The following is a 14,927-nucleotide window of genomic DNA, read 5'->3' as shown; positions in this document are numbered from 1 at the left end:
GACTCTCACCTGAATATCTCCCTTGTGCAGTTTGATATATTAGAATTAGTTGATGTGTTACTGTTTCCTTTAGAGAAGCTCTTGAGCTATAAAATTTAACTTTGAAGGTAGTATACCATCAAGTGATTTACATTTACCTTTTCAATTTATCCTACAGCGTTTCCTAGGTATAGTAAAACTCTGATAATCCAGCAGTCTTGGGACCTTGGTGGTGCTGGACTCAGTTTTTTCTGTCTATTGGATGTTATACCTATTACTACCCCAGTGCACTTTTAATATATGTTACATGGTACTATAATTTTTCCAGTGAACCTGTTGAGTTTAAGGAGGTGTGGGAAATATGGCCCTGCTGAGATTCTGGACAATTGGATATTGAATTATAGGAGTTTACTATTGTTAGGGTTGTAATCACTTTTTTAATGTGGGCAAAAACAGTCACTCTCAACAAAAGTAGTGATTGACTTATCTGTTGTGGAGCTGAGGCAAGTGTTTGTTTGGACACCAGAACCTCCCTCTGTTTTTCACTTAATTAGTAGTTAATTGCAGTTGATGGTTACTTGTTCAATTCTTCAGAACCATCTGATTAGCTCATATTTAAGAATTAACATTTTTAATTATATAGCAATTAAAATTTTCATGGAGAGCTGAATTAGTTTGTTTGGTGTTTGACCCTGACTAAAATACTTCAATTTTCACTTTTATAGTGAATCATTGTACACTTGGTTATTCCAAAAATTGTATGGGGTGAGATTAGCTTGTGTGCATTGTGGTGTACCTTAGTACCAGTTGAAAAATGTTCTGTGATTTTTGCTTTCAGGTTGCATTTACAACAAGAATTTATCACCCAAATATTAACAGTAATGGCAGCATCTGCCTTGATATTCTAAGATCACAGTGGTCCCCTGCATTAACTATTTCTAAAGGTACAGTGACATTTTAAGTTTTTTTTTGAAGTTCTTCATCTATTTTGCACATTCCAGACCAAATGAGTGTCTTCTCCTGATCCTAATGGATGTCAGGATTTAAAGTTGACCAATCAGCCAAGCCATTGGTTACATTTTATGCTTGAGTTCTTCGGATGTGGGTGTTCCTGCAAGGCCAGATTTTGTCAATCACTAATTTTCCTTGAAAGAACAGTGATGACCCTATGCCTTGAACTGTTCCAGTCCAATACTGTGGTTTTGATAGAAATCTATGCCTTATGGTTTTTGCTAAGCGAAATAGTGGCATGCAAAAGTTTGGGCACCCCGGTCAAAATTTCTGTTACTCTGAATAGCTAAACGAGTAAAAGGTGACCTGATTTCCAAAAGGCATAAAGTTAAAGATGACACATTTCTTTAATATTTTAAGCAAGATTACTTTTTTATTTCCATCTTTTACAGTTTCAAAATAACAAAAAGGAAACGGGCCCAAAGCAAAAGTTTTTTGATCTTTTGCAGTCAAACGGGGGTTTTGATTTGCCTTTCTAGCAATCCTATGAGCAGTTCTCTAGGAAAGGTTTCTTGGTCTTCCAGACCTCAACTTGACCTCCACTGTTCTTGTTAACTGCCATTTCTTAAGTGCATTACGAACTGAGGAAATGGCTACCTGAAAACGCTTTGCTATCTTCTTATAGCCTTCTCCTGCTTTGTGGGCATCATTTATTTTAATTTTCAGAGTGCTAGGCAGCTGCTTAGAGAAGCCCATGGCTGCTGATTGTTGGAACAAGGTTTGAGGAGTCAGGGTATTTATAAAGCTTTGAAATTTGCATCACCTGGCCTTTCCTAACGATGACTGTGAACAAGCCCTATCCTTAATAAGCTAATGAAGGTCTGAGACCTTGGTAAATGTTATCTGAGAGCTCAAATCTCTTGGGGTGCCCAAACTTTTGCATGCTGCTCCTTTATTCACTCTAAAATTGTACAAAACAAAAATAATATACTAATCTTGCTTAAAACATTGAAAAGAATGTTTCATCTTTAACTTTGATTTTTGGAGATCAGTTCCTCTTCTACTTACTTAACTATTCACAGTAACAGAAATTTTGACCAGGGGTGCCCAAACTTTTGCATGCCACTGTAAGTGCTTCCCAACTATTGTCTCAGCCTACCGTAATTTTATACAGCTCACCTAAGCCTTCCTTCAGCCTCTTCTGCTCCAGTGAAAACACGAGCTCATCTGATCTTTCCTCGCAGGGTGCTTGGCAATATTATCCTATATCTCCTCTGCCACCTCTGTTCTCCTGTAGTGTGGTGACCACAGTATGCTGCTGTGGTCTCATTGGTGTAGTGCCAGGCTCTTGCATAATCTCCCTGCTCCTGTGCTCCATGCCTCGGATGATAAAAGGACAGCACTCTATATGCCTTTTTAACCACCTTATTGATTTGTTCTGTTACCTTTAAAGATTTGTATATTTCAAAATCCCTTTGTTCCTCCATATCACTTTCTTTTTCAATCTTTTTATTAATTTCCAAATTAATACAGATTAATATATAACATCGATGATTGTACATGTAATACAAAGAGATCAAGAGAACAATCATGGCATAGATAATCATAAAGAATAATAAAATATAAAAACTTTAGATCTCACAATCTCTTAGTAGATGAATATAATATAAAAGAAAGGAAAGAAAAAGATTTATTGTGTATATAAAAGAAAGGAAAAAGAATCCCCAAATCAATAAAAAAAACCTGTAAATATAACACTCAATAAATTCCCTGTAATTATTCCCTTGCTTTGTTGCTTCAATCCCCTTATCTACCTTTCATGGAGTTGTGTTCTATGTGTAAAAGAAATAACACTTGCCCCTCAGATCCCCTTTAACTCAACTTAAATATATGCCCTCTTGGTTTAGAGACCTTTTGAAGGGGAAATGTTTCTCACTATATACCTCTCCCAGCCTTCTCTGCAGTAAAGGAAAGAAACCACGCACCTCCACCCTCTCCTCACAGGTGAAATGCTCCATTCCATAGAACATGTTACATTCCAGGCAACATTTGCTCTGCATCGCATCCAGTACAATAGCATCCTTCCTCTTAGTTTGGCGACCAGAACGGCGCACAGGACTCCAGCCATGGCCCAATTAATATTTTGTATAGATATACAATAACCTCCCCACTGTTATATTCTATGCCCTGGCTAATGAAGGCAAATTTCCTGTATGCTGCTTTAACCACCTTATCTCCCTGTGCTGTTGCCTTCGAGTCTTTTGACATTTGCACAGAGGTCCCTCAGTTCATCAATAATCCATGGAGCCGTATCATTTGTGATGTATATACCAGCCTTATTAGTGCTTCCAAAACTTAATCCTGAAAAATGAGAGGTGTAACGTACCATCTGTCATTTCTCTGCCCATCTCATCAAATCAGTATCATTCTATAGCCAAAGATTACCCTTCCCTCTATCCATAATACCTACATGTCAACTGTAGGAGATATGATTAGTAAGTTCACAATCCCATCCAGATATTTAACGTATATAACAAACAGCAAGGGTCCCAGCATCAACCCCTGTGATACGCCACTGATCATAGGATTCCAATCGCAAAAACAGCCTTTAACCATTGGCAAGCTAATTTCGGATCAAATTTGTTAAATTGCTTTGGATCCTATTGGCTTTTACCTTTTTGGGACCTTGTCAAGGGCCTTGCTAAAATCTATTTGGACCACACCAAACATACTACCCTCATTGAACCATTTAGTCACCTCCTCAAAACATTCAACCAAATTGGTCAGGCTCATCTGACCAAAGCCCTGCTGACCATCACTGAACAATTCCTGCTGCTCCAAGTACAGATTGATCCTGTCCCTTGGCATTTTGTCCATTAATTTCCCTACCTTTGTTTTCTGACTGGCCTGTAACTACCTGGCCTATACCTACTTCTCATCTTAATAAAGGTACCTTTGCTGCCCTATAGTTATCTGATACCAGTTCTGTGACTCGAGATGTGAAAATTTTTGTCAGTACCAGGAATCTGCTCCCTTGCCGATAATGTCACCCTGGAATACATCGGGCTCTAGGGATTTATCCATCTGATGCCTCCTTTTGGATAGTAATAGAATTTCATTGTCCTTCTTCCCGAGTTCTCCAACTACAAGGTCCTACTCCATAGTAAATCTATCATGATCAAAAGTCACAACAATAGCTCTCAGTCAGCACTAGAGTGTCATTGTAAATTTTTGTGCTCAATTCTACTTGGTAAGAATCTTACAGGAGATACTCAAGTAGTAATTTTAAATTTAGAGCTGTCAAGTTTGAGCACATTTTAATGTACAAAGTTCAAACAACCAATTAGCCAAGGAACATGTAATGTGGACAAATGATATCACTGGGCATTACAAAAATATACAGATGATAGGTTAATTGGCCACTGTAAATTGTCTGTAATGTGTACATGAATAGTAGAACCTGAAGGGGAATTCATGGGAATGTGAGGAGGATAAAATGGGTTAGGGTAGGAATAGTGTAAAAGTGTGTGGTGTTGCAGACCTCGGCTGAAGGGCCCATTTCTGTGCTGCGTGGTGTGTTTTCACCTGGTTTACTATGCCACAATCACGCAATGTTTACTTGTTCATTTGTAGCTATGGTGCCATTAATATATTTGATTTTCATGTAATTCAGTGCTGTCTCTTGTTTGTGAGGGGGTTTATATAAATATAACAAGTACTATGGCTGCTATAGCATTTGTCTTATTTCACTGATTTAGTGAAAAACACTAAATTTTCTTCAAGTTTTAACATGTTTGTAAGTGTTCGTCTCAGTTATCTTTAGTTTATTCTAATCTACACTAGCCTTCTGAATAATATCATGCAACTCTGTAGAGATTTTTCTTGCAAAACTGGTTAGATTTCATTGAGTAAGATAACTTCAAATCAGAACAAAATGAATCTTTGAGGAGTAAGATAAAGGATACTGGTTGAAGAACAAAACCTGAATTTCTTATTATATCTTTTTCAGTTCTATTGTCCATTTGTTCACTGTTATGTGATCCAAACCCCGATGATCCACTAGTGCCAGAGATTGCACGTATCTACAAAACAGATAGAGAAAAGTGAGTATCTTTAAATGGATAGTTGAATTTGTTTAAAAAATAAATTATTCATCGGATCCCATTTTTGGTGTTAAACTGTGTTACACAGAATCATAATATCCTTGAGATAGAGGAGGCAATTCAGTCCATTAAATCTGTTTAATGTTTTTGATGCTGAATATGTTAACTTCCATGGAATTTGATTGCATTAAATATTTTCTGTACTTGTAACCTCTAGGGATACATAATAATAAAAAACAATTTGTTGTGTATCACTAATTTGGGACTAAGATGCATTGAGTAATGATTTGTGTATATTATCTCTAAGATTGGTTTCAGTCAATTTCCTTAATCTCCAGTGAAGTATCCCAGTCTTGCAAAGCTTAGGGCTCTGATTAGCTTGGGTTCTGTAGCATTTTTTCCAGTTTATTCAGAAAACTGTGGTTTGGAGTTGTATACAAGTTGGACTGAGCAAGGGTGGCAGATTTCCTCCTTGGATGGTCTCGTTGTTACTAGATTTTTTAAAAACTCCAGATGTTTTTAATTATTTGAAATCTCCAGTGGGAACTTGGGTCACTGGAACAATGATCCAGAACTTACTTAGGCTATAGGAGCATGGTGGTTAGAAGCCAGAGGGACGGTGCTACTGAATAAGAAACGGGATTTTTTTTACTGTAGGGGAGTAGAACATTTTGCAGAACAGGCATGAAAGTGGAGTTGAGGCTAAGATCATATCAGCTTGATTTTTTTAAAAAATGACAGAACTGGCTTGACAGGCCACAGGTGCTGCTTCTAATATGCAGAGAATGGAGGGGTATGGACCATGTGCAGGCAGAAGGAATTGGGTGTCATTAGCTTAATCAGTTCGGCACAACATTGTGGTCTGAAGGGCTTGTTCCTGTGCTGTAATATTCTATGTTCTAATATGTGCTTGTGCTCTTGAGAGGTATATGATTGTAAGTACTGGTCAGTATAACTGGGGGAGTAAGATCTGTAAAATCGGATGCCATTAAATTACTTTGGTGCTACAGTACTTACTTTGATTAAATATCGACTAAATATTGTCAATACTTGTTCCATAATGCACCCAGAGTCCTACCATTCACTGTATAGGTCCTACCCTGGTTTGATCTCCCAAAATGCAATACATCACACTTATCTGGATTGAAAGCCATTTGCCAATCCTCAGCTCTCACACCTAGCTGATCAAGATTCCTCTCTAATTTTTCATAACCTTCTACACTGTCTACAACACCTATTTTTAGTATCATCTGCAAATGTAGTACATTCACGTACAAATTGTTTATATAAATTACAAACAATAAAAGTCCCAGCACTCACCCCTGTGGCACACCACTAGACATAGGCCAGTCTGAAAAACAACCCTTGACCATTGCCCTCTGCTTTCTGCCACTGAGCCAACTATGAATCCAATCTGCTGTCTCTCCCTGAAATCTGTTGATCTGTTTAAATGAATTCAATGATCGAGCCTCCACAGCTCTTCAACAATTGACCATCCCCCGTGACTTTGTCTTAGTCCTAAATTGCGTACACTTCTACTGAGACTTGAAGTCATAGGAAGCAGGCCCTTCAGCCCAACTGGTGCATGCTGAACAAGGTGCCTACCTAAGCTAGTCCCATTTGCATTTGGCCATATCCCTCTAAACTTTGCTATCTTTGTACCTGTGCAAATATCCTTTAAATGTTGTAATTTTATCTGCATCTGCTACATCATGTGGGAGCTGGTTTCATTTAACAATCACCCTCTGTATGGAGGTTGCCTTTCAGATTCCCTTTAAATCTTTTCCCTCTCACTTTAAACCTATGCCCCCTAGTTTTAGACTACCCTACCTTGTGACCTTTGTTTCTAGATCTCCCAGCTAGGAGAAAAGTCCTCCCTCCATCCAGCTTGCAGAGTCCTTTAATAATTAACAATCAAGGATTCACCTGTTACTTGGGGCTTGCTGTTGGAGAACTATGTCCGGCCTGGGAGTTGTGTATCTCTAATGTCAACTCTTCCCACCAAACCACCATCCCAAAATTACTGAGGTACGCAGATTGCCATTGAGTACAGGTACTTTGGAGATCATCCCCTCTGTTATATACCTTCCAGTTTTGGGTTGTACCTGTGAGCAGAGGATACTTTGCTTTTGTTGACTGTACAAGGGAAAGCACCTATTTTTAGTATCATCTACAAACTTAGTACATTCACATCCAAATTGCTTCGATTAATCAACATTTAGGATATAGCTCAATACTGAAGGCTTCCAGCTGTTGTTGATTGACACTACATGATCTTGATGTTGAGGTGTAAACAATTGATTCAGAGAATATTGGCTAAATCGAAGGACAAGTGTGCCCCTCAGGCAATCAGTGGTTAGCATTCTTAGTTGCAGCTGCACACAGGAACAAGACAAGGCTCCTGAGCCCCCTATTTCCCTATTTGGTGCACATGGCTTATCGCACTGAATAATGCAGACTTTGATAAATCTTGTGCTTAAGTTTTAATTTCAACTATAATTTGCTTTGGGTTGGGGAATGTAGATTTGAAAGGAGAGTTTGGCTACCAAGATAAATATCCATGCCAAAGCTTAGCTTAGCTGAGGTTCTCTTAAGAACCACGACATATTGAGAAATTGTTTTGAACTGTGAAGCTGGTTCTGGGTCAAGCCCCTTTATACTTCAGGGAATTAACGTAAACACTGCCTCTGGCTTCAGAATACTTTTAACGATAGTTCTTTGTGATATTCCCTCCAGAAAGTAGCTTGGTGCCAGACTCGTGCAGGTACATGTTTAGATGAGGTAGTTCAGATATGAATCTGCTTCCGCAGACTGTATTGGTTTAAATGGATGATATTGCATCATAAGATCCCAGTATCTTATAGTGAAGGTTTAATTTGAAATGACACACTGATCAAAAAAATACAAACTGCTGGAGGAACTCAGTGGGTCAGGCAGCGCCTGTAAAGGGAAATAGGCAATTTGGTGTCGACCCAAAACATTGACCATTCCTCTCCACAGATGCTGCCTGACCTCCTTAGTTTCTCCAGCGGTCTGTTTTTGCTGCTGATTCCAGCATCTGTAGTCTATTGTGTCTCCATAACACCAATCATTTCTGTTTGTGTGTATACTGAATGGCAAAAGAAACATTCAGCCTGGGAAATGATGCAGAGAAAAAGAACAGGACTGAGTCCTGGTACTGGAGAACCAGCTCGTGAGAAAAGATGAAAATTTTTCAGTCCCTTATTTTTAAACTTTTGAGCATCAAAGGGTATTTTGTCTGTTTTATTTTAAATCCAGCTGAACATGCAGATGGATGCTGTGTTTTATGGATGCTGCATTGGCTTACCTAGGCAAATTCTGTAGTGACTCATGGGGAAGCTATAAAACCAGCTAAGCCAAATGGAGTTTTGAGTTGATTGAATGCCTGATCAGATTAGATGGCTGTGAGTGGATTTTCTCAATTCATTGCTTAACTTTTTTAAGACAGAACAGATAAAGTGGCTTTAAGTTCAAAAAATGGTTTCATTTCTGGTGGTGAGATGGAAATGTTGACTCATTACTGAGATAATGTACTCGAACACATGCTGGAAACGCTCAGCAGGTCAGGCAGCATCTGTGGATGGAGAAACAGTTAACATTTCAGGTTGAAGAGGAAAAACAACTTATTTTTAAGTTGCAAAGGTGAGTGGAGAGATAGATAGACCAAAAGGAATATCTGTAAGGGTGGGGCCAGTGTTGGGAACAAGTCATGGTTGAGGGTTTGAGTGATAACAGAGACGTGTGTAAAATGTTGGACATGCCTAGTAGGTCAGGCTGTGCTAATGGAGAGAGAAAAACTAAGCTAGTTTCAAGATGATAGTGGAAATGACTAGTGACTAGTTCTGGTAAGGTGGAATTAGTGAAGCATCTGTGCAGTTATTGTGGGATAATGCTGGCAAATGGTTCCTGTTTAAAAAGGGATCCCTTTGTATTTTTGGCTGGTTTCTTGAATCTAGAGGTTCTCAAGCTCAAGTTAGACATTTAACTTTGTGAAAAGTCAGAACAAAATTTTACATTCAGTTGCATTGTTCAGAATCAGGTTTATTATCACTGACATATGTCATGGCATCAAGTAAATCTACTCCAGTTCATGTTAATGAGGCTCCTGCAACAGAGTTGGAATTTGTCATACTATGAAATAGTTGAAATGGGCTTTGCTAAGTTGCCTGATCATTTTTCAATGCAGTCAAAAACTTGTATTTGGCCCATCAAATCTGTGTGCCTTGTTATTTATAGTAATAGAAAACTAACCCCTTTGCCATACTCCTTTCCTGGGCACGTAAAATATGCCACAGTCTGCCTCTAATTTGTTATGGAAAGCAGGATATCCCTGTATACAATTTCCCCAGCATTTGTGTTTAGGCTTGCCTGGATACCCAACAGAAGGTCTAGTTATTGCTTCACAATTTAGTGGTCCACATGAAATTTGTTGTTACAAAAGCAAAAGACATATAGATTTTTGACTTCACCTCTTCTTCCCCCCCACCCCGACTTTTTACTCTTTTTATATATATCTTTTGTCTTTTCTCTGCCTTCTTGCACACGGGCAGCCAGAGGCAGTAGATCTGCCATTCAGTATTAATGGGTGTTTGGTTGCCTTATTGTTGTGGACAGCTTGGATGGTCATGGATGCATTCACAAGGAATGTTATCAAGGCTTAGGGTTGTATATGATGTTGTAGTTGTTACAGATCTGTATGTTGGTACTGAATTTGGATCTTGCACATCTTCTGAAGTAATGGATTACTGAAACATTTTTTGCACTAAGGGCTTTGGAATTTAAAGTACTTGTGGTAGATTTTGGATGTTGACATTACTGCCTTCCCAAGAATGATATAAAGCAACAGGGCTTTGGGGTGGAGGGTAATTCCTAGCCAGCTTACTGAAGATAAGTACTTGGGCATTCTGTACAGATCTGGTTAAATCCTTTTTATTTTTACATTAAATACTCCAGGTCTTAGAGTTATACAGCATAGAAACAGGCCCTTTGGCCCAACTCATCTAGGCCGACCAAGGTGTCTCTCTGAGCTAGTCCTATTTGCCTGCAATTGGCCCATATCCCTCTGAACCTTTCCTATCCATGTACCTGTCCAAATGTCTTTTAAACATTATAATTTTACCTTCCTCTACCATTTCCTCTGGCAGCTCATTCCACATACGTACCATCCTGTGTGTGCACGTTGGGGGATCACTCAGAATCTGCTTTATTATCACTGACATATGTTGTGAAATTTGTTGTTTTGTGGCAGCAGTACAGTGCAAGACACAAAAACATAATACTTGCTATAAGTTACAAAAATAAATAGTGCAAAAGAGGAATAATGAGGTAGTGTTCATGGACTGTTCAGAAACCTGATGGCGGAGGGGAAGAGGCTGTTCCTGAAACGTTGAGTGTGGGTCTTCGGGCTCCTGTATCTCCTCCCTGATGGTAATAGCGTAAAGAGGGCATGTCCCAGATGGTGAGGGTACTGAATGACGGATGCTGCTGCCTTGAGGCGCCGTCTCTTGAAGATGTCCTTGATGGTGGGGAGGCGTTGTGCCCATGATGGAGCTGGCTGAGTCTACAACCCTCTGCAGCCTTTTTCGATCCTGCACATTGGAGCCTCCATACCAGGTGGTGATGCAACCAATTTGCAAGAGTCTTTGGTGACACGCCAAATCTCCTCAAGCTCCTAATGAAGTAGAGCCGCTGGCGTGTCTTCTTCGTGATTGCATCAATGTGTTGGGCCCAAGATAGATCCTCTTGAGATTTTGATGCCCAGGAATTTGAAGCTGCTCACCCTTTCCACCGCTGACCCCTCAATGAGGACTGGTGTGTGTTCTCCTGACTTTCCCTTCCTGGTCCACGATCAATTCCTTGGTCTTGCTGACGTTGAGTGCAATGATGTTGTTGCAACACCACTCAACCAGCCGATCTATCCTCTCTTGTATGCCTCCTCATCGCTATCTTAGATTCAGCCAACAACAGTGGTGTCATCAGCAAATTTATAAATGGCGTTTGAGCTGTGCCTAGCCACACAGTCATGAGTGTAGAGAGAGCAGAGCAGTGGGCTAAGCACACATCCTTGAGGTGTGCCTGTGTTGATTGTCAGTGAGGAAGAGATGTTACTACCGATCCACACTGACTGTGGTCTCCCGATAAGGAAGTCAAGGATCCATTTGCAGAGGGAAGAACTTGCCTCTTAGGTCCTCTTTAAATCTTTCCACTCTCACAAACCTATGTCCTCTAATTTTAGACTCCCCTACCCTGGGGGAAATAGTCCCAGCCTATCCAGTCTGTCTTTATAATTCAATCCCTCCAGTCCTGACAGCATCTTTGTGAATCTTTTCTGCACGCTATCTGGCTTAATCACATCCATCTATGGTGACCAGAACTACACAATATTCCAGGTGTGCTCTCACCAACGTCTTGTACAGCTGCTTTATGACATCTTGACTCTTGTACTCAGTGCCCCATCCGATGAAGGCAAGCATGCCGTACACCTTCACTATCTTGTCTACCTGTGTTGCCACCTTCAAGGACTTATGTAATTGTAGAACACTTAGGGGTACAACACTCTCCAAGGCCCTGTCGTTCACTGTGTATGTCCTGCCCTAGTTTAACTTCCCAAAATGTATCACTTTGCACGTATGAGTTAAGTTCCAACTGCCATTCCTTTATCCATTTTCCTAGTTGACCTAGGTCCTGATGTAATGTTGGGTAACCTCCATTGTCCACTGTACCACCAATTTTGATGCCACCTGCAAAGTTACTATGCCATGTACATATTCATCTAAGTCTTTAATATGACGAATAACAGTGGACCTAGCGTTAACCATAGAACAATACAGACCCTTTGGCCCACCATGTTGTGCTGACCTTTAAACCACACCTAAGACTATCTAACCCCTTCCTCCCACATATCCCCCTATTTTAAATTCCTCCATATGCTTATCTAACAATCTCTTGAACTTGGCCAACGTATCAGCCTCCACCACCACCCCAGGCAGCGCATTCCATGCACCAACCACTCTCTGGGTGAAAACCTCCTTCTGATATCTCCCTTGAACTTCCCACCCATTACCTTAAAGCCACGTCCTCTTGTATTGGTGCCCTGGGAAAGAGGCGCTGGCTGTCCACTATCTATTCCTCTTAATATTGTCACGTACCAGCAACAAAAGAAACACACTGAGTCATGTATAAGTGTTTAAAAACTATTGATAATAAGAAAGAATAAAAGTTAGAATGTTAGAAGTAAAAATGTTAGATCTTAAACATTAACCCCAAAAACTAAACTCGAAGTGCGTGTGTGGCAAATTCCCAAACTCCGTCCAGGAATAGTTCTCAAAGTTCAGTTCAGCAAGCCATAAGGTGAAGTGTGAGCAAAGGCTTCTGCAAAACCACCGTTGACTGAAGAGGAAATGTAGAGAGAGAATAGAGAGGAATTACGAAATCCAAATGTTCCACAATGGAACCCATACGACACCTCAATCACTGATTATCTCCATCCCTTTGTTCTGATGAAGTATCTGCCACCCCGAAAGGCATTCGAGACGTGGCCGTCCACACAAATACCTGTTTCCTTCTACAGGTTAACGACAAAGTGGACTCCACTGGATTATTCCAAAAATCCATCTGTGGATTGTAGTCACAGACACAGTTATTGTTTTTCATCCATTGATACAGAGACCAGCAGGCTGGTATCTCTCTCCTCTCTCTCTTTTCTCTGACTGACTGCTCCAAAAACGTCATTGTGTCCTTATCTACTGTTGTCGTCATTACGCCCCACACACACACACACTACTGTGTTGTGTTTTAAAGGGACATTCACCAATAGTAACTTAATCCGTAACAATATTTCATATACCTCTATCATGTCTCCCCTCATCCTCCTTTTCTCCAATGAGTAAAGCCTTAGCTCCCTTAGTCTCTCCTCATAATCCATACTCTCCAATCCAGGCAGCATCCTGGTAAATCCTTCACCTTCCTATAATGAGGCAACCAGAACTGAACAGTACTCTAAGTGTGGTCTAACCAGAGTTTTGTAAAGCTGCATCATTACTTCGTGGCTCTTAAATTCGATCCCACGACTTATGAAAGCTAACATCCCATAAGCTTTCTTAACTACCCTATCCACCTGTGAGGCAACTTTCAGGGATCTGTGGATATGAACCCCCAGATCCCTCTGCTCCTCCACACTACTCAGAATCCTGCTATTAAACTTGTACTCCACCTTGGAGTTTATCCTTTCAAAGTGTACCACCTCACACTTCTCTGGATTGAACTCCATCTGCCACTTCTCAGCCCAGCTCTGCATCCTATCAATATCCCTCTGCAATCTTCGACAGCCCTCCACACTATCCACAGCACCACTGACCTTTGTGTCGTCTGCAAACTTGCTAACCCACCCTTCCACCCCCTCATCCGTCATTAATAAATATCACAAAAAGTAGAGGTCCCAGAACCGATCCTTGTGGGACACCACTGGTCACAGCCCTCCAATCTGAATGCACTCTCTCCACCACAACCCTCTGCTTTCTACAGGCAAACCAATTCTGAATCCACACGGCCAAGCCTCCCTGGATCCCTTGCCCTCTGACCTTCTGAAGAAACCTACCATGTGTAACCTTGTTAAACGCTTTAGTAAAATCCATGTAGACCACATCTACTGCACTACCCTCATCAATCTTCCTGGTCACCTTCTCAAAGAACCCTATCAGGCTTGTGAGACAAGATCTTCCCTTCACAAAGCCATGCTGGCTGTCCCTGATCAGACTATGATTCTCTAAATGCTCATAGATCCTATCTCTTAGAATCCTTTCCAACAGCTTGCCCACCACAAACGTAAGGCTCACCAGTCTGTAATTCCCTGGACTATCCCTACTACCTTGCGGCACACCACTAGTAACGGCCTCCGATCTGATAAACAACCCTCCGTCTCCTTCCACCAAACCAATTTCGTATTCAATTGGCTAGCTCACCTTGGATCCCACATGATCTAATCTTCCAGACCAGACTACCATGCAAGATCTTGTCAAGAAACTCGTTAAAGTCAGTGTAGACAATGTCTCTCTCACTGCCCTCATCACCTCTTCAAAACAAGATTCAAATTCGTGAGACACTATTTCACAAAGCCATGCTGACTATCCCTAATCCCTTACCTTTACAAATGCCGATAGGTCCTGTCTCTCAGAATCCCCTTGTAACAGGTGTCAAGGTACTCGGAGTTTTCAAGGGATGCTACTGTAAAATCTCTAGTAGAGTCTCTTGATTAGAAATTTCATCACAACCCTCCCATTATAATTGCAGATAAAAGAATTTGTATGGGATTTGTGCAGAAATAACACTAGAATCTGACCACAGGATGCACCCTCAATTTTCAGTGCTGCTTGAAAATGCTCCATTTTGCCTTTCTAAGCACACCACCATTTAAAAATAAGAACTTAAAACAATTATTCTTAATCAGCTTCGCAATTTCACTAACTTAAATTTTTGTAATATCTTCATTAGTGTTTTGTTTTAAAAGCCCTAATTTCAACAGTTTGTTCCTACAGATCTAAGAGGCTTGTGTTCTGTATATAGTGAATATGTGTGTTGGTGTGAACTATAGGGTGGACCTCCTCGTCCTGTGAGGGTTTGAGGTTTCTTTTATTTAAGAATGTTAGTTTCTCTAAGTGCTTAGGAAAATGGAATGTTTTATTTAGTAAAAACTACCTTTGTTAAATTTTAAATCTTGGGTTTGAGAAAGAACGTGATCATTGGGATGCTTGTGAATTGATGATCTTGCCCAAATCCTGATTATGTGGATATCTTGCCAGAAAGTTGTAAGTTTGAAAAGGTGGAGTGCTAAAATCTTGATGGGCAAAATGAAGGTGCTTCTGCAAGTTATTCCTG

The 14,927-nt window shown here is 40.3% G+C and overlaps 1 protein-coding gene across 1 annotated transcript in view; it reads left to right on the top strand.

Moving 5' to 3' along the window:
- LOC127587481 (ubiquitin-conjugating enzyme E2 D3-like) overlaps positions 1–14,927 on the top strand; it is a 40,747-nt gene that overhangs the window by 13,536 nt on the left and 12,284 nt on the right. The window contains exons 5-6 of the mRNA XM_052045840.1: positions 818–923; positions 4,940–5,033. Of these exons, the coding sequence (XP_051901800.1) occupies positions 818–923; positions 4,940–5,033 (200 nt within the window). The remainder of the gene's footprint in view (positions 1–817; positions 924–4,939; positions 5,034–14,927) is intronic.

The sequence above is a fragment of the Pristis pectinata genome, chromosome 2 (assembly GCF_009764475.1).
Source record: "Pristis pectinata isolate sPriPec2 chromosome 2, sPriPec2.1.pri, whole genome shotgun sequence".
Taxonomy (NCBI): Eukaryota; Metazoa; Chordata; class Chondrichthyes; order Rhinopristiformes; family Pristidae; genus Pristis; species Pristis pectinata.
Note: the sequence above shows the minus strand (reverse complement) of the source record. Positions and strands in the feature narration are given on the sequence as shown.